This window comes from Montipora capricornis, chromosome 10 (assembly GCF_036669925.1).
Source record: "Montipora capricornis isolate CH-2021 chromosome 10, ASM3666992v2, whole genome shotgun sequence".
Taxonomy (NCBI): domain Eukaryota; kingdom Metazoa; phylum Cnidaria; class Anthozoa; order Scleractinia; family Acroporidae; genus Montipora; species Montipora capricornis.
Genome location: NC_090892.1, coordinates 11,828,248 through 11,848,247, shown reverse-complemented (window position 1 = coordinate 11,848,247; position 20,000 = coordinate 11,828,248). Strand labels below are relative to the sequence as shown.

The 20,000-nt window shown below is 39.1% G+C and overlaps 3 protein-coding genes across 7 annotated transcripts in view; 2 read left to right on the top strand and 1 right to left on the bottom strand.

Moving 5' to 3' along the window:
* The window catches only part of LOC138020300 (mucin-22-like), a 1,167-nt gene extending 346 nt beyond the window's left edge, over nucleotides 1-821 (top strand). Inside the window, exon 1 of the mRNA XM_068867307.1 lies at nucleotides 1-821. This exon is cut by the window's left edge and continues 346 nt beyond it. Within this exon, the coding sequence (XP_068723408.1) occupies nucleotides 1-821 (821 nt within the window).
* The window catches only part of LOC138022058 (zinc metalloproteinase nas-39-like), a 142,343-nt gene extending 128,321 nt beyond the window's left edge, over nucleotides 1-14,022 (bottom strand). The window contains exons 1-7 of one of the 2 annotated variants that reach the window (XR_011126510.1): nucleotides 13,916-14,022; nucleotides 10,309-10,402; nucleotides 8,778-8,934; nucleotides 6,682-7,022; nucleotides 6,007-6,163; nucleotides 4,718-5,034; nucleotides 3,631-3,750 (exon numbers count right to left, since the gene is read on the bottom strand). Coding sequence is in view for 1 of the 2 variants with exons in the window: in XM_068869086.1 (XP_068725187.1) it covers nucleotides 3,731-3,750; nucleotides 4,718-5,034; nucleotides 6,007-6,163; nucleotides 6,682-7,022; nucleotides 8,778-8,934; nucleotides 10,309-10,402; nucleotides 13,916-13,942 (1,113 nt within the window). In the remaining variant the exon portion in view is untranslated. Of the gene's footprint in view, nucleotides 1-2,944; nucleotides 3,751-4,717; nucleotides 5,035-6,006; nucleotides 6,164-6,681; nucleotides 7,023-8,777; nucleotides 8,935-10,308; nucleotides 10,403-13,915 lie in introns of those variants that run through there. The other variant, XM_068869086.1, reaches the window with a different exon arrangement.
* The window catches only part of LOC138022057 (CUB domain-containing protein-like), a 21,364-nt gene continuing 13,259 nt past the window's right edge, over nucleotides 11,896-20,000 (top strand). For 2 of the 4 annotated variants that reach the window (XR_011126509.1, XM_068869084.1), the window contains exon 1: nucleotides 17,833-17,939. Coding sequence is in view for 3 of the 4 variants with exons in the window: in XM_068869084.1 (XP_068725185.1) it covers nucleotides 17,910-17,939 (30 nt within the window). In the remaining variant the exon portion in view is untranslated. Of the gene's footprint in view, nucleotides 13,464-17,829; nucleotides 17,940-20,000 lie in introns of those variants that run through there. The other 2 variants (XM_068869083.1, XM_068869082.1) reach the window with 2 other exon arrangements.

The following is a 20,000-nucleotide window of genomic DNA, read 5'->3' as shown; positions in this document are numbered from 1 at the left end:
CAACGGATGGTGCAACAACCATGGAAACTACAACGAATGAAGCAACAACCATGAAACCAACAACGGCTGGAGAAACAACCATGGGAACTACACTGACAACGGATGGAGCAACAACCATGGGAACTACACTGACAACGGATGGTGCAACAACCATGGAAACTATAACGAATGGAGCAACAACCATGGGACCAACAACGGCTGGAGAAACAACCATGGGAACTACACTGACAACGGCTGGAGCAACAACCATGGGAACTACACTGACAACGGATGGAGCAACAACCATGGGAACTACACTGACAACGGATGGTGCAACAACCATGGAAACTACAACGAATGGAGCAACAACCATGGGACCAACAACGGCTGGAGAAACAACCATGGGAACTACACTGACAACGGATGGTGCAACAACCATGGGAACTACACTGACAACGGATGGTGCAACAACCATGGAAACTATAACGAATGGAGCAACAACCATGGGACCAACAACGGCTGGAGAAACAACCATGGGAACTACACTGACAACGGATGGAGCAACCACCATGGGAACTACACTGACAACGGATGGAGAAACCACCATGGGAACTACACTGACAACAGATGGAGCAACAACCATAGGACCTAAACGGGATGGAGCAACAACCACGGGACCTACAACGGATGGGAAGACAACCGCGGTAGACATGGTGCCGACAACGGCTCCTCCATCAGTGTCTGGAATTCTAACAAAAATCCCGCGCACAACTTTGTCTCGTAAGTACTGCAGTACTGTTTTTGCCTTTACTTGCTGTTGTCACTTTACTCAAGAGGCTTGACGCTCTGCCTGAAGTGCACTTTTTGGGTCAGTCCGACGAGTGGTCTCTAGTGCATGCTAACTCTTTCTTAGCAAAGCATGTTAATGCCACGACTCAAAAATTCAATCAAGTTATACACTATTATTGTGCAAACTGTCCTCATATAATCCTTGATTAATAGTTACTTTGCATTGACCATTACAAAACCTAAAAACCGCTTTTTTGTTTCATGAAATGCCAAGTTTGGTTATATCATAATTGCGCAATGTGGAGAAAATTGTTACTGGTAATTATTAATTGACAAGATTTAAACTCTGGTTGCTTCGAAACTTGCGTTGACAACAATGACCAGTGTTCACAATTCAGCGGCTATTTTTGCAAAATAACAAACTGGGTATTTTGTAAATGTAACCAAAGCATTTATGTTTATAAATGAGCAATATTCAAAACTGCCCATTTATAAATACTGTATGTAAAATTTAAAGCTGAAGTAACCTAAACATGAATTTGGTTATTCAGTACACAACCCCAGTTGATTAAGCTTGCAACACTGTTGTATAAAAGGTATACACATTGTTACATCTTGCATCAGTTAGAGTTAGTTATAGGGGGATAAGTTTTTCTTAGGTTTACAGCCATTTGGTTTGTATTTCCATGATCAATAGTTCGTAACAAAATAAATAGTTATTACACAAACAGGTTATGCTCATGTACCAAGACGTGAAGAAATTTCTGACAGAAGGCACGTAGAAACTTGAACAGCACATTAATTTTGTATCAATTGAAGATCTCAGGATACTTTTAAAAGGTAATTATGTTTATTTCAAATCAACTGAAAATCTGAGTAGGTGTACAGCAATCGATGTCTTGGCCGATCTGTTGCAAGAAACAGCGCTGGGATGCAGGAATACGCTGATTGTAAGTTCTGGATTGAATGTAGCTTATCCAGTGTAAACCGATACCTTAAAATTGGTCATCATGAAGTAATACGCCGTTTTTTCTTTTTTTTTTTTTTTTTTTGCGGCAAGTTGCAAAGTTTGAAGTAATTTCTTGTTTTTTCTTGCTATGTTTAGCTTAGCGGGTGGGTGAATTTTTGCACCATAATATTTTTACACCTTAAAGGCCGAGCATTTGAGACGGGAACGAGTATATCCCTGAGAATAACACTAACACTGCAATTTTCGAAGTGAAAACGGAAAATATATTTTTATTGTTTACTGATCTCATCAACGAAAAATACTTGAGTTATGGGGCACTTAAATAGAAGGTTCACGCAGCGACGACGATCACAGAATCGAAAACTGCGAAGTATCCTATTACTGATTTGCCAAGAACAGTTTTGAGGAAGCGAAAACGATCACGTTTTCATGGGAATCATAAATTATGGCAATATTTGACGTTGTTGTTTTGCATACTACAAACGTATCCTGTACACAAGCTCTCCGTGTGTTGAATCGTCTGCGGTCAACAGCTTGGAAATGGGCCATCTCTTCAATTGCGAAGTTTTTCTTATGAAAATTAGTTTTTATTCATATCTAAAGTAGAACTAATTATCATCACAAAAACTTCGCACCTAGACTCGCTTTGAAGAGGAGGCAGGCATGAACTCGGAAAGGGAGTATCGGAGCACTCCAATTTCCCAAGTCACTCGAATTCCCTGGCTCTTGACGTCTCACCATTCCGACGCACGGAGAGCCTGTGTGCAAGCTACTTCAAAAGAAATGTGTATTCCATGTGTAAAGCACTTGTTGCACGATGAATATCGTTTTGTGGCCTCGTTGTTGCCGGCTTTGTTTCTCAGTAAATTTTGTGAATACATTGTTTTGCAAAGCAGACCGCAAGATTCAGAACTGACATGTTGTTTTTCTTTAATTAAAATATTTGTTTTAAGCCCATACGTCAGTTCTGGGGCTCGGTCCTTTGTGGAGTCATGCAGTGCAGATTCTAACCGTCTCCGTCAGACTTACCTGGCTTATAGATATGTCGCATTCCTCTCCGATTTACCGCCGCAGCCAGTTCCTATTGCGGAAGCTAAATCAGTCTTAAAGAGAGGATTCATCAAAATGTGGATGGATCATTCTTAGAGGGCCATTTAGCGAGGTTGGTGACTGAATACTAAGGTAAGGCAAGAAACAAGTGCGTAGTTCCTTAAGCCGGTTTTTATTCCCATGCTTGGAATATTGAAAATAAATATGTCATTATCCACATAGAATACGAGGAAACAAAAATAGTTAAGATGTCAGGTGCATTGTGACCCGAAGCATAGGTGTCGCTTTCGGGATGGTCCAAGGGAACTCGAGGGAACAACAAGGGAATGATCTTAGTTAGTCCAAGTTCAAATTCTATTGTGCTCTTGAACTCACTTCGAAAACGAGGCTATCATGAGCGGGGTATCCTTTCATGGGACCTGTCATGACCAAATAGAATAATGCGTTTTCGAAAATCTTCGTTTATATATAGCCGTCCAGACTGAAACGATCGAAAACGGAGGTTTTCAATAACGCTTTTGAAAGTGGAGACTTTTGAAAACGGAGGTCTATCAAAACAAAGCCTGGTAACAAAAATACATTAGATCTCCGTTTTCAGTGTGGACGCCCGAATATGATGTGAAAACGCTAGTATGGACGCAGCTTTATCCGTTTTCAGGGATCCGGAGGTTTTTGAAAACGCATTAGTGTGGACGGGCCCTTACTCTAGAAACAATGAGAATGCTATCTTGAATTAAAAGACGTCTTTTAAGCGATGAAGGCTAGAACGTTCGCCAAAATGTCTCATTACTGATGTGAGAGTTTTGGGCACTTCTTCGTAACTTTTAAACTACAGCAACATTTGGACCCAACCAATCCTTGATACATAGTTGCTGGTTGGGTAAAATGCTTCTCGCGTTTAGTTTTGCTTTGGCGTTTGCTCGTGATACTGCTAGTTGGTCTTTACTTTCCAAATGTTCCACCTAAAATATTGAAAACAAAGGAAACATTATTATAAGCGAATAAACGAAAGAAACTAAACCTTTTACATATAGCTGGGTAAAAGGTAAAGTCTCTGCTGACGAGCCAGAAGGCCCATCAGGCCGGCGCTTATCTCCGGTTTCCGTAGCATGAAGCAACTAGGAGTATTTCGCCGGTACCTATTTATACACCTGAGTGGAGAGAGGCACCGTGAGAGTAAAGTGTCTTGTCCAAGCACACAACACAATGTCCCCGGTCAGGACCCGAGCCCGGACCACTTGATCCGGAGTCGAGCGCACTAAACATGAGGCCACCGCGCCTCCCACCCACATGTAGCTGGCAAATGATAAAATAATTTAACCGAAAGCGACATGGCGTATATAGCGTACTAGTTAACCTACATTTAAAAGAGTTATGTCACGTTATTTTAGGTTGTTCAGAGGAAATCTTTAGTTAATCACGAGTTTAAAACTTAAAAATGGCACTTTGGAATTCCTTTACTGATAAATTTATCGTCACATCACAAGCAAGACGATTCTGAGCGCAAATGACGGCACCGCTAGACAGGCGATTTGCCAAAAACTTGAAAAACGTAGGGCCGATTTTTTCACGATTACCCAAATGCAATCCGTTTCAATCTTGTCCACTTGTGTTGATCACGCTTCTCTGTCCTTTCACTGTATTTCTTTTAATATGTTGTTCAACCCTTTTAAGTGTTAAGTGCAATGCAATGTTTCATTCTACTTTTTGGACATTTTGGGTGTCATGAAATTACATCATTTGGGGTGACATGGCCCCTTAAGATTCAAAGAAAAACAAGAGGACAAAAACCCTGACATTCATTGGCTTTTGTCACTACATCGATTTGTGACAATTGCTTCAGCAAAAGAAGAAAAATTGTCGTCAAAACAAACAAGGGATTAAGGCATGAAAAACATTTATTGCTTTGGCGACGTGAAACATAGTTACCTTGTAAAACTCGATACACAGCATCAAATCCTTGTTTTGTGATAATACGATCAGATTTAAAAACGATCGCAATTTCTTCTCCAGTGCCTGCGATATATATGTAAGGGAAACCGAAGAAATTCCCAGCTCCATACTTCTTTCTGTCGTCATCATGATCGTCATCATCATCGTCATCGTCATCGTCGTCATCATCATCGTCATCATCATCGCAATCATCATCGTCATCATCATGTTCTTCAGACCAAGCATATGGTTTATAAACGCCGCTCAGTCGCTTCACCAAGCGCCACCCCTGGACGATTTCAACGTAATCGTGGCTGTCAAAAAAAGCAGGATGAGGTCAGAGCATGAATAACTCAACGAAAACATAGAGTGTGCATCCTATGTTTTCGTTGAGTGCCATGCTTTCAAACAAGCTAATTGAAAATTCAGAGGCATGACGCAAACATTCTCTCTTTGCAAGGAATTTTTTTTTCTAATCAGAAGAACTTTCCTCTTAATTTGGAGGACAAATGAATGACCTGAGTGGCACAGTTGTTTGTAGATAAAGTCATTTGGGTTGTGTGAAACAATGGAACCAGGCAGCACAATATAAAAATTATCATTCAATGTATTTTTTCCTTCCTTTTCATTGGCCAGGAGCCTACCAAGTGACCTGCAAATAACTGCCTACAAATAAGTGTTTTACTGCAAATAATATTCTGCTCGTGTGTAATTGGAACCACGCTCTTGTGTGAAAATTGCAGTTCGCTATCCTAAGCTTTCAGAAAGTGATTTAATTGTTGGGAATTGTGAAAAAACAAACTCAGTCATCGAATGATAAAACAATTATTGAACTCGGTTATCGCAAAATATCGTGATTTGTCAGTGCCTCACAGATCAATAATCATGATCTGCTCGCCACTGACAAATCCCGATATTTTGCTGAACATCGCCCAATAATTGTTAATTGTTACGGATTTAAACCAGGTCTGGGAATAAGTTCAGAGTTATCATAGGAACACGGGAAAACACTTCTGTGTTACTTTTAAACCTTATTTTAATTAACAAACAACAACAGCAACAAAAACAAAAGGTACTCACTGCTCATCCGAAAATTTGGCACTTTCATTAAAAGCAGAGCGTATGTCGACATGTCAAACCGGTAAGTACCCTGGGTGTACCCCTCCCCTTTGAAAAATCCTCGCGACGCCCCTGCAGATCTCGAGCATTTCTTCTTTTTACTAGTTCTTTGTTTTTATTTTACTGATCAAATTATTATCATTTAACCAAAGGAAAACAAAACTTACCATCGTTCAGTCTCAAAGGTTAGGAAATTCAGCATCAGTATGGATCCCCTGGGTACAGTGATGTACCATCTGCATTGCGCATCGTTGGGGTACTGGACAGGGAAACCGGGAGACGAGAAATTTCCAGATGGACCAATCAGTGGGCCGCCACAAAGCACTGACAACAAAAAGGATCCATTTTTACGGTCAAAATTCTTTAGTGAAGCAGTGCTAAATCACGGACCAGCATGGATGTATCATGCTGTCTTGTGTCGGACAATCACTCGTACGGTCCGGGAAACATTCCCTGGCCTTTTGAGTAAATCCTTGTTCAGTATTCATTTGCGTACGTCTTTCTATGCAACAAAAATGTTAGCGTTTGGTGGTAGAGCATTGTGCAACGGAATTGCACGACTGAATTTTTTGGCCTAAGTTGCAGCCCCCATAACTAACTACGATAAACGATATTATTCTGTTAAGCGATTTCCGAGTATTCACTTTGTTGGTCATCAGTGATCTTTAAATGATATATTTTACATAAGTGCAAATAGGAAAACTCTGCTTCTTTACATTTGCCTTATCTATCCATCTTATTATTGTAACGCTTTCAGCGCTTGGAAATGTAGCTACAACTGAAACATGATTTCAAAACACCAATCAATTTAAAATTACCATGCTCACTGGAGTTTACTTTACCTGCCTGGCCAAGACTGTAATGGGCAAAAAAGCCCCTTCTTGTCACCCAGGGATCGGATTTGAAGACAATCTTGACAACTTCTCCTGTCCCGTGGATGGATACAACACTGGAATCCCGCCGACGTTTGGGTTTGCTAAACCGTCGGCGAATGGTTCGCTTGTCGTCATCACCAACGTCATCACCATCATCACTGTCGTCCCGGTCATAGTCATCGCATTCATCATCATCATCATCGTCATCGTCATCATCGTCGATTTCCTTAAGATACTCTTCGTAGTCTTCTTTGCCACTCAAACGATACAACAGCCTTGTCCCCACGAATACCTTCACATAATCATAACTGCAAAGGCAAAAAACAACAATAGCAATTTCTTAAATTTCTGCAGAGTCAATTTCTTGAAAGGAGTAAACATGCATTCTTTAAAACAACAATAAAAGCAATGTGTGACACACGCTAACACCAACCAGGTGTGGCCGACACATCACGCATTCGCACAACCATTTCACCCGGTCAACAGTTGTTTTGGCCTTTTGGGCCTCATCAGGATGGCGTAGCCAACATACCAGGCGGTATGTTACCTCGCTTTTATTGTTGTTTTTAATTTACGTGACACACCGATCTCTTAATGTGATCCACCTTCCCACACGCTTGTCGTGGGAGAACAGTTTTGTTGTTCCCAACCCAGCTTACCACATGTATGGCATGTGTGGCTGCTAAACACACCCGGCCTGGTATGTTAGCTACGCCATGCTGATGAGGCCCAAAAGGCCGAAACAGCTGTTGACCGGGTGAAATGGTTGTGCAAATGCGTGATATGTTGGCCACACCTGGTTGGTGTTAGCGTGTGTCACCTTGCCTTTATTGTTATTCTTTAAGTTGATCGATTCACATGACCCAGCATTTGCGAAAAAGAATCACTACTACATTAATATCTGATCATTTAACTGGTCTAATCAAGCTTATGTAGTGAATAGAGTGGTTTCCACTGAAGAGGACCCGACCTCGCTTTCCCAAAGATCTCATATTTATTAATTATTTAAGAGGTAACCAACCATTCAAATGACTTGAAGTGAACAATCATATTTTCTCAGATGTGGAAATTCCAGATTTCCCTCTTTGAATTCATAAGGTTATTTTTTCCGCCTGTGATGGTTTCGAATACATTACACATATGCTATCGCTTAACGGGCCTTAAAACACCCCCAAAACTGGTTTAGATTGGAGCCACTCAACTCACCAAACCAGCCATTTTTGAAATAGAAAAAAAGGAGGCACTGGAATCAGAATCGTCTCAAAGATGACTTTTTTTGCTCCAACCCTTTAAGGTTAAGTTAGAACTCTTGTTTTCTCAGGACCTACTACGTTCAGCATTTAGCGTCCTACTTGGAACTTACAACTACGTTCTATATTAGAAACAGCGTGTTTTAAGGAGATAGAACGCAGCTCTTTATAACCTCTAATTTCATTGGATCCCTTTAGGACGTAGCTCTATTGTTTTTAAGTTTAGGGTCCATCGTTGATTGGCTGTTTGTTTTGGTCCATTGTTTTCTGAGCCAATCTCGAGAGTCGTTGCGAGGTGAATAGAAGTGAAGTGAAATCACAGATGAACATGCTTCGGCCAAATTTGTCATGGTTTTCTTTATGGTGATGTTCCTCGTAACGTCATCCATTGTTATTAATATGTTTAATTGGCTGTTGAAACAATGATTTCTTTTGTTCCGCGGTTGACAAATTTGAATATCAAAATAAATCTGACTTCAATGTTTGTAAACAAGAAATATCGCTATGATATTTAACAATTATTCTACGAAGGCGCGCTCAATATGAAGTGATAGATAACCAACGTCATATTCATTTTATATCCAGCGAGCGCGAGTAGAATAATTGTTTTATTATAAACTCCAGGATCAACAACTCTTTCATATATTGTCTACTAAAGTATTGATTTCTGTCTCGGTCAATTCCAGTCCAAAACGGCTTTTGTTGGCCACTTTTCCTTAGATCTAAAAATTGTTTTCGGCTCACTTTATTGCTGACACGTTCGTTGACCATATAAGGTAGCCAATGAAAATACAGATTACACTGCTAACTCACCAAGGTTCTGTTTCTAAGAAGAGAAAATCAATCCTAAGAATGGACCCCTGTGGAACGGTGATCGTCCAGACACAATGAGCATTGTTAGGGTAGCTATCAGGGTAAAAAGGAGATGCAAGGCTCCCGGATGGACCTGCGAGATGTCCGCCACAGGATCCTGAAACAATTCAGATGAGAATATATAAGAGGAGACAAGTTAACACAAAAAGACTTCGTCTCATCATCATTCGTATTATTTCCTGTGTTTATTCAGTGTCCCTAAGTTAAATTACTCATGCAAGCTTCGTCGCTCTTACGATTTCGCGTCATATGGCAAGGATTACTTAAGACGTAACTTGAAGATGGATTTAAACTGACAAGCACTATGCACAATGGTTGCACTCTTTTTTTTTATACAAGGACCTGTTTTCTCACAAGAACGGTCAGGCTGTGATTAACCAGAGTTTTAAGATTATACCAAGAACATTACCCTGGCTTAGAGTCAGTCAAGAACGTCTTTATTTTACTTTTTGCGATTAGCATAAATGAAGGTAAAAGAAATGTAAAAATGTACACTAACAGGACAATTTTTTTACCCCTTACTAACCGAGTTCGAGGTCTGTACTTTAAGCTAGAAACAGAGTTTTTCTCGCGGATTTATGGTCCAAGCGAGCGAAGCAACGGCAAAAACGAGGATCCGTAACTTACAGCTCTGACCACGACTCAAAAACGAGGTAAATCTCTGATGTCATAATTATAAGGCACACGAGTGAAGAAAATTATTTGAAGTCAAGAGAGACGTTCAACTGCCACAAATGATTAGCACGGGTTAAAATACGAAAAAGCGACTAAAGTTATTGTCTTTTGAAGTATTTGCTTACAAGATTCAAGTAGTTTCTCAAGTTTATTTCACATAAAAAAATATGAAAAACTTGCTAAAAATTTACCGGGCCGTACAGCGAGCGGTACTTTAGTATATGGCCCGCTAAATTAGCCAATCATATCATGCGTGATACCGTCGTTTTCATCTAAGCGTGGACACATGATGGGAAAACACATTCTCTGAAGTTTGAGTTTGGCAGCCGTTAAGCAAACAGTTGAAACTTTTGCGCGTATTTGTTCGAATGTATTGAAAGCATAGGTTATCAGATTAGGGTCAATTTCTTAGAAAAAGTCTTCGATGTCCAGTCTTGCCAACATTCTAGGAAAACTTGCATGAACATCTCTCAAACTGAAATGATTGCAGCCAAAACTTGTCACGTTTGCAATTTGCTTCCAATTTATTGCATGTTTTCCCGTCACGTGTCCACGCTTACATGAAAACGACGGTATCTGAGAGATAAAATAAACTCAAATACTTGTTGATGTTCTTTTCACTTTGACAATGTGGTTTTTTATTGCACTGAGATACACTGACGAACAATTCAGTTTGTAGTCGAACCTATAGTGTACCACAAAACTTAAGAACACATTTCGAATGCTCTCAGGCCCAAATCGCAAAGAGTGTGTCACATGTACAAGTTCTATATTCAACATTGCTTATTCATCCTACCTTGATTTTGTGGTAAAAAGACTTGCTGTGGCACCAAGTTTAAGGGAAATGGCCGTTTGACTGATTCAGCGAAAGTTATGAGTGATATCGCCACCTAAAGAGAACGAATTAAATGGCTGATGCAGGAAAGTACCTACACTGGAATGGGAGGTGAGAAAGTTCAGCTACTTCAGGACCTACGCGTGACAACATATTCTTGCTTGCAAAGCAAGGGGCAGGGTTGTTGTTAGCTGGGTCCTCTGTGCAAAGGTCTCCTTCTAGAGACAGGGGCACCCAACGACCAATTTGTTGTAAAATGTATTATTATACCCCAGTTAATGAAAATAAATGTTATTAAGGCATTTTCAGGTGTTTTTCAGTGTTGCTGGGAAAACATTATCTGTTCCTTTTTCCCAGCAAGACACACAAGAAATTTCCCAGCCAGCCAGATAAAATTGGTTGGTTTCCCAGCCAGCTGATCAAATTTATTTCCCAGCCAGGAATTCCGCGCGCTTTTAAATCCCTTGATCCAAAACGACCGAACAAAAACGACAAAATCGGGACAAAACAGGTTTTTTCCGCATGCGCAATCACTCTGACCAGCCGTCGTATGTTTGTGACTACTCTCTGGGAGAGGAAACGGGTTCTTTTTTGTTTTTTTTTTTAGTCGTCCTCAGTCTTCAGAGTTTCTAGAGCCAGCTCGGGTTGAAATGCTAGAAAAAGTCAGTAATTTCCAGGCAAAACCTCCATCAATAACAAAATTTCCCAGCCAGCTCATCGAAACACATGTATTTTTGCCAGCCAGCAAGATTCCTCTGGGGAACAGATAATGTGAGGAACAGATTCGTTGGGTGCCCCTGTAGAGATCGCTTTGGTTGGATGTTTTAAAGATTTTCATTTACCCCCTGTTTACGGTTGCACAGTCATAAGTCAGCCTGTCTTCCAGTGCAAACTGTCAATTGATTAGAAGCTGAGGAGTTCATGATTACAGTCCACATGATCCATTAAGAGTATCACCCGGAATTGTGGGGCAACCTTTAAGTTCCATAGATGCGTCAAAGTTTGACGCATCCATACAACTTTTCCAATTGGAACACGAGGTTACAAAATAATTTTTCTGTTCCACTCTTTCCGGGAACAACCAGGCATTTCTCTGTGGGAGAGTAGCTAACGACCACTTGTAATTCAATTAATTGTTAACATTGAAAAAAATAATACACGCTTTGACTTGCAGACTAAGGGTGGAAACTATTGGGTTTTTTTTTTTTTAATTAGCGATTTCCTGTAGTAAATGCAGAATATGTCTAATAACAATGAGCGATTATATCAAATTTTGTTGAGCTCTTTTGAAAAAAACTTTGGAAAATTGTAATTAGAGCAAATATAGACAATTCAGCATACAGTGTCAGATATCTGTTTGCCGCAAAGATCTGTCGTCAAAATTTCCGTGATAAAGGTAAAGTAAAGGTAAAGTCACTTATATTTAACGTCGGTAGTTCCTTCAGTTAGGAACGGGTATCAATGTAAGCTGACGGTTTAGCCCTTTCCCCCCCCCCCCCCCCCCCTCCCTCTGTCAGTGCTCTGCTTTACAGAAATTTAAAGCTATAGCTACGCGGATCAGAGGAAAGTCGAAACAGACGTTTAAGTCACCGAGGATCGAACCGGAGATCTCTCTCTCCGAAAGCCGCGCACTAGCTAACTGAGTCACAACTGACCCTTAAATGAGACCCTTGATGAGACCCTTTTTAACAGTTCTACGTCGCCCTAAATCCAACATCATTCATTCACTATAAAGTTTGATGAAATCAAATTGAGTTACGTTGCAGTCATGTTTAACTTAATACCAACTTTCAACATCTCAGTTATTAGGCCTCGAATCTTGAACTCTCCAACTTAACAGGAGCACCCAACGTCAATTTTCGGAAAAATATCTGTTCGGAAGGCGATTTGAGATCTAGAATTTTCGGAACATTTGTTCTAAAATTTCTTGCTTGCTTGCCTGTCCTAGGATTTTCAAACATCTAAAAAGTACTATAATTGCCCATTTTTAACGGATTTTTACCCTAAAAAGGTCATCTAGAATCTTGGGGAGCCTTTTTTCTGGCTGAAATTATCGAAAAGGTAAATTTTGATCCCTATAATCTTCGGATCACTAGACTTTCAGCTTGGAAATCCGAACAGATAAAAAAATTAGGGGATAAAAATATGCCTATATCTACCGTTTAAATACCAAAATACGTTTAACAATGCTATGTTTAAGTGGTTTTGAACTATATTCTCGTTGGGTGCCCCTGACTTGAACCGAATTAAGTTCTTCATGGGTTAAGTGTACAGAAAAATGTAGTTTCAATTACTCTGAATAGGGTTGGCAGAAAGTTGTTGCCTTATAGAGCTTTGCATGAACGTCATGCACGGCACGATTTATACACCTTGATCTCCATGTGGAAATGTAACTAATAATTCATTTTCCGTTGCAAGGATGTCGGCTGTGCTCGGCCATTTCAGCGTGGCCTCGAGTGAGAACCGTATTTGGTCATTAATCTCAAACAAATGTGTGATACTTGAATTGGGCCTGAAGTAATTAGGCTGGGGAAAGTGATGTGGGCTTTTTCGCCGATGTAATCAGTGCCAATTTAACGCAGTCGACTCTGTTTCCCGTACATAATAATGTCGTCGTATTCATTCAATTTTAATGTGTCTTTTTATTGATTGAGAGGCTCAACAAATGAATGAATTATTAAATAACTACATAAATAAATAAATAAAACTGTGAAACATCCTAAACTATGCACAACCCGTCTCATTTCAAATTAAAGCAGCAACATGATAGATGTCTGTCATGAATCGCTGCCAAGAAAATGAGTGCGAGTAATATCGCATAATATATTGCCCTTCAGAATTAATGTAGTTGAAAAGGTGCTTTTTTGTACGATATTTATTATTAAAAGAAAATTCATCTGCGAATCCTGCCGCTTGGACAGAAAAGCAATTGCGTAGAAAGTACATGGGCTCTCTCCTCTTAAACGAGAATGCACAGCTGAAAAGATTGTGTCAAGCATCTTTTTAAGATTATATAGTGGTTGACAAAACCACTAAATGTTTTGTATGATTGCTAGGTATGACCGCGGGTTCGACCTCTCCCGAGACCATCAAAGAGGATCAGCCAGCATTATATGGTATGGATGACAAATAACCGCTTGAGTATATACATACATTTTCAACTAAATAAACATATCTTGAAAGGAAATTACTGATTATTTCAGCTTAGGCAATAAATGGGAGGCCTTCGACGAAAAATCCCCTCGTACGCGTAAATCGAAGTTTGGGTGCGCTAAGTTGAATGCGCAGTTGGAAAACTGGGATTCGCTTATTCTGAAGAACGTGGATTTAAAAAAAATTAAGTTGAGAAAAGTCTGAATAGTGACGCGGTCACTTTGTTCCTTGAAACGATTTCCATTTCAAAACAAAAAAGAGAAATCTGGTATCCGAAAAACCCTTGTAAAATTTCCAGCAGGATTTTCGAGAAACGAACTCATTCCGCATGGTAGGGCCATCCCTTGGTCGTAATTTTTTTTAATCTGCTATTTTATAACAAAAAAATATGAAGATTAGATCAGTAAACGCTTACCGTCAAAACGAGAATGAAGGGCTTCATCTTTGCCGATTTTCGAGGCTAGGACTTCCAACTTCTTCGAGTCACTCTGTCAAATTAGTTCAGAGATGCTCGCCCGTTCCGTATATACTGTTAGTTATCCAATGAAATTGCAGTCTAGAGGAATTTGTGGATAACATTGTTGCTGTTTGAAAAACTATAACAATATTGAGTTAAATATCATCTTGTTTGGTTTGTTTGGACAAAGGACTCAAATTTTCCGTTTTTAAAAGCTTTTCGTTTTGCCTTCAGTTTGATTATGAAATAAATTTCATAGCTCACATTCTGATGGGGAAAAGAATGCAAAAAAGATCTTTCATGAAAGCAGAAAGAAAGTTTTCAATATTCTCGTTTCGCGTGTGATCATAATTACGATTTTAATTGCAGCTACTAATATTGTTTCGAAACATCAGTTTTCAATATCTAATGTCACCAGTAAAAAAAAGGAAACATTAATTCCGTTTTCCCTCCTCTTAACTTGGGATTTATGTAAAATTAAGTCTCAGCATTCAGTTTGATCAGATATCACCTGAAATTATTCCTGTGTAACGGTCTCCTTGCTATATCAAACTATTTAAGTTGATATTATTGCCAGCTCTTAAAATGGACATTGTTCGCATGATTTTCTCAGTGCCCCATTCAGACCTCTTTTTTTTATCATGAAAAAGTAATTACTGTTTTATTCAATGAATGAAAAGCAACAAATTCAAAAGTTGTTGCGACTCGGAGGTTAAAAGAAGTACTCTGACATTATTACTGACGTGAATGTACCTCGGCGTCTTCAGTAGGGCTGTAAGGGCCCATATTAGTTGTATAACTGAACTGGTTACCCTGTATAAATATCATAATTATTATTAGTAGTAGTAGCAGTAAACAGATAGGTTCCAAATTTATATAATGTTCAATCCAAACTGTATCTCATTATAAAATAATTAGGATAGTACGCGAACTCTCATTGGTCAATAGCTGTGTTTAGATGAAAGTATGGAACACGGCTGTGACATCACAGGAATTTTGCTTGGTTATGTATTGTCAGACGCGTGTTTTGATTGGCTTTTAGGAAATCTGATATTGTATAAAGAAAATCTGTTTCAATCAAGAAGTAAAAAGAAACCCAACATTTCCTTCATTTGTCGAATGATCTTTGAGGAATATTTTAGACTGCGTCTCGGGTTTGCATAACTGTCTCGAATTCTCCCAACTCAACCTCGTTTTTAGATGAGGCTATGGAAATGTGGAAAACGTCCTCTATTGCTTAAATAGTAACTATCACAAAATACGAGATGACGGTGATAAAATTTTTATAGCTAAATTAATCATCTCACATTTTCTTAGTCCTTTTAATAGCTCTGGAAAAAGATAAATGATTCAAGTACCGCTCGCGTGCCCTTGATTGACGAGTACAACCGTCCAATTATAAGGTGTCCATTAAGGAACTGTTCTCAGACTAACTGTTGATTATCAATTAGTTTCTAGAAATTTTTTTCACAGTTACGATTAACCTGAAAATTGCAACAAAGTTCGTGACCCATTTTTCCAATGTATATTTCATTAGGATTTATTCTTGATTCTCACTTAAACTAACCCGACATGAGGATCATCTTCATACCAATATACGCTTTGGTCATTTCGTCTTGGGACAAAGTCCTTTTTTATTTAGTCATGCCATTTCCAAGGCGTATACTTCTTTCAAGTACGTTCCTTTTTTTGTGATATTTCAATATTAGAAAACGTTACAATATACGATTTCCAAGGTTAGATAACATAGTTCACTTAATTGTCTCTTAACTATTGAGTTTGTACAAGGACTTGGGTATCACCTAAGATCACTTTGTCAGATGCATTTGCTAAACTACGCTGACTTCGTTTTTGTTGTCTAGATTGTCTAAGCCAAGGTGTCACAGAAAGACCCTTGTTGCAAGATACTTGAGTCAGTCTTTTAGTGTGTCCTAACATAAACAGTGTCTTGGAATTCTTGAAATTCTACCCTAAGCAGCCAATAAATTCTTCAATGCCGCTCAATCATGCAATCATCTCCTTCAGTTTTTGCGGTCTGCCTTGATTGGAGGATTCGCCTCGCACTTTACCCCGTTATGTAAAGAATCCCTCCAGCTATGGTGACAGGAAATTCATCTGTCTAGCCAGTTAAAGAATATTGGCCACCAAATGAGGAAATGCCGTCCTAAATAAAGTATTTACGAGCACGTACACAGGAGCATAAAGTGAGTAACCGAACATTTAATTTATCTTATCGTGGAAGTCCCCTCTCGTCTTCGAACTTGTGCCGGCCAATATTGCAAATTATCTCAGTGAAATCGTGCCAAGATGATATTGACAAGAATCATCGATGAAGCTGTTTATCAATTTATATTGTGAGGAATTCCAGGGAGATATCGTTTACGACTTTCTGATGACATTGTTTTTGACAACATGGCCTTGGCACACAACGGGAGAATTGTTTAGTTCCCTAGTTCCCTGTCTTTTAGAGAACTGGACTAGAAATAGAAATACTTAGGTCAGTGTGAAGAAACAGCTTTCAAGCTTTTAATTCAGTAAAATCACATATTTCTTCAACCCCCTTTAATGTACTGTAAAGATATTTTTAATTGCTTTGCTATTAATTGTACTCCTGTATTATGAACCATTATTTATATTTACAGAGTTTAAATACATTCAAACTTCATGGCTAAACATTAGTATTTTATTGAATTTACTCAGTTTAATTAATGAAGAAATGGGAGCTTTTCGTAAATTGATTAAACCCTTGTGTTTTTGTACCTCGCGTGCCCGAAACCGTTTTATTGGGCCCGAAGCTTATTTAAAGTTAAAAAATATGACTTGGTGTCTGACAAACTAACCGGAAAAAAAGTATTTTTCTTAGTGGAGGGCAGGCACTCAAGGCATGTTTGCCGTGTGTCAACAAAGCAACCGATCGATACAAACTGCATGATGAGCCGACATATTAAGCGAGCGTTCAGTTTATACCCGGAACCTTTGTTCATAGTAGCCGATGACTGAGCTGAAGTGAATGGAAGTGGGAGTAAATGATAATTGATGGGAGCAAGGGCATAATGATGCATAATGGGCATAATGGGCATTGATGGGAGCAAGGCCGTTTATACGAGAGAAAATAAGCCGCGGCTTACGTAAGCCGCGAAAGGAACTATTTATACGAGTATAAACTCCCTGGCCAGGATAAGCCGCGGCTTGAGAAAGCCGTGAACGTGGATTTTGTACCATTTATACGGGGTGTTCACAGCTTACGTAAGGCGCGGCCAGAGTTAGCCGCGGCTTATTTTCTCTCGTATAAACGGCCCTAATCTATTGTTTCAAGAAAAGTTCTTTCTTTCCAAGTACAACAATAGGGCCGTTTATACGAGAGAAAATAAGCCGCGGCTTACTCTGGCGGCGGCTTACGTAAGACGCGGCTTACTCTGGCCGCGGCTTACATAAGACGCGAACACCCCGTATAAATGGTACAAAATCTACGTTCACGGCTTTCTCAAGCCGCGGCTTATCCTGACCTGGGAGTTTGTACTCGTATAAATAGTTCCTTTCGCGTATTATGTACACCGCGGCCAGAGTAAGCCGCGGCTTATTTTCTCTCGTATAAATGGCCCTAATTTCTTTTGCGTACTGGAACCTTTTACTTGATAACTGGGTAAAAAAGAAGCACTGAGAATTTCTTTGTCTACTTAGTCGTTGAAATTGGGCATATTTTTGTAGTGATAATACTGTAATAATCTATTAGTCTACAGTCTGAACTTATGAAAAAACGACAGCAATACAAGTTTAGAGATTATCACGGAGATAACATTTACAATCTCAACATTAGAGACAATTTTCTATATCGCGCGAGTACTATAAATCTCGAGATTAGTGATCTAACGTTCACTACAAGATAGACTTCTGAGAGGAGAATTCCTCCGCATACTAAAGCAGTTGAAGACAGATCAAGGCTCACGAAGATATGAGGGCCTCGAGTTTTACTTGCGCCACGGTAAGCTGAGGGATGCAATTTCATAATTGATCATTGGAATTATTCTGATATTTCTTGATAGTTCCTGAACAGCCCAATGAGAAGAAAGCCTTTCAACTTTCTACTACAAACGTTCTCGTGAAGCACAATCTTACAAAACCATGTAACATGTTTAGGTATTCACAATTTTGCCAACAGCGTCAATTTGGGCACAAAAACAAAGGGAGTTTCCTTTATCGGCCAGATTTTGCTCACGTACTTCAAGGACTCCTTCGTAGTTATCGAAAGATAAACGTAAAATCTGTTTGAAATTTGTCAAACATTTAATTGGTCATTTAATACAGGCAATCGCCAACTGCACACCTGGAGAAAAAGGAGGTTAATTTTTACTTATAGTGGTAGAGACTAATTTCGGGGTGTCAGTTTAGCATCCAAGAAAAGCGATTACTAATGCAACCGTTTCCTTTTTTTCGTTGACTTTTTTTTTAAGATTTAGTAATTAGCGTTAGATGTAAGATGTACATGTAATATTTTGGTTGTGACAAAAAACAATTTTGATATTGCTTTTCTCCATTGCCTGTTCACGGTAAACTCGCGCTCGTTCACAAATAGTTAAGCAGTCGATTAATAAGCTCGAGGGAACTTGTTAGGATGTTAAGTAGACGCATATGTTTTTAGCCAAGAATTACGATAGAGAACGTTCAGATGTTGTCGCATAGCATTGATTTTAATACATAATTATTGTAGTTCTATGAGTGCAATTTAGCACTCGACACAATGTGAAAGACATTTTCTGTTGATCTTCCTTTGAAGAGGGGAGGGGAGGGGAGGGGGAAGAGGAAGGTTTTGCAAGAAAAGATAAGTTTTTAAGGACGGTGCCTACTAATTCAAAGGAATTTTTGCCCCGGTTTATGATTATGGAGGAAATGTAGATTTTAACAAATAGCATTGAAATCCAAAACGAAAATTGGGGATAACCTCGCATTTTTCAAAGATAATTGATGAATAATATTGTAAAAAGCTTTAAAATACAAAGCAATCAATGGAGTTCTTTCTCAAATTGAAGCTTAATTATCTCTCAAAAATGCATGGTTACCTCCAATTTTCTTTTGGGATACCAAGAGGACTTTCTAATATCTACTTTCTCCGGATAGTTTTAAACGGCGCAAGAATATCTCTGTATAAGTAAGCAAGAATATCTCTGTATAAGATGCGCAAAACGTATGCGCAATATCAATAGTAGGCACCGTCCTTTAGTATTATTGCTCTAAATTGCATTAATAATTTATGAAGGTAGCAGCCGCTAGAAACAAGTATATGTTGCCGATAAAATCCGTTCTCAGGTTGAATCCGTTTTATTGGTGATCCTCATTTTTCTCAGGTTGAATACGCACTCAAATGAGTTGAAGAAACTTTTTTGGAGCCTAAATTAAACCAAGGGAAAATTAAGGTCACGTTAGGATTAGTTTTGGTTATCATACATGGATATCAACATGTTCGTCCTTTTAGTGTAGTGGTGATGACACAGAACTATAGATCTGAAGGGTCCGAGTTCTTTGTTCTTTGTTCTTTGTTTCTGAATATACAAACCGGCATGCAATATGATGATTCGAGACATTGAAAAGATGTGTTGCTTAAGACAGAGCTTGTCGAGGGAGTCTATAAGTGTTTTCAATCCTTCTTTTTTTGGTGGGGGGGGGGGGGGGTGGGGTTGATAGCTGCTTTCAACTAAGGTAAAATGAAGATCACCTTTTCAACCTAGGTAAAAACGGCTTTAACCTGAGCCCAGATTTGACCAACGACAAATACCCCTGTAAATTCCCGATGCAGTTTAAATGTTGCCCTAATTAGTACTCTTTAATGACAGAATTAATGACTACATTCTTGTCTACGACTCGTCATTGTAAAGCAACATACAGATCTCCAAATTTACTGATAAAGGAAGGGAAGTATATTCTCGCGCTCGATGACAAGAAATGCATATGGCCTACGCTATAGTGGAAGACCATGGACACAAATAACAGCTTAACAATTGGCAGCCGAATGAAAAAGGGAACCTTTTGGAAATCAGAATAGCCAATA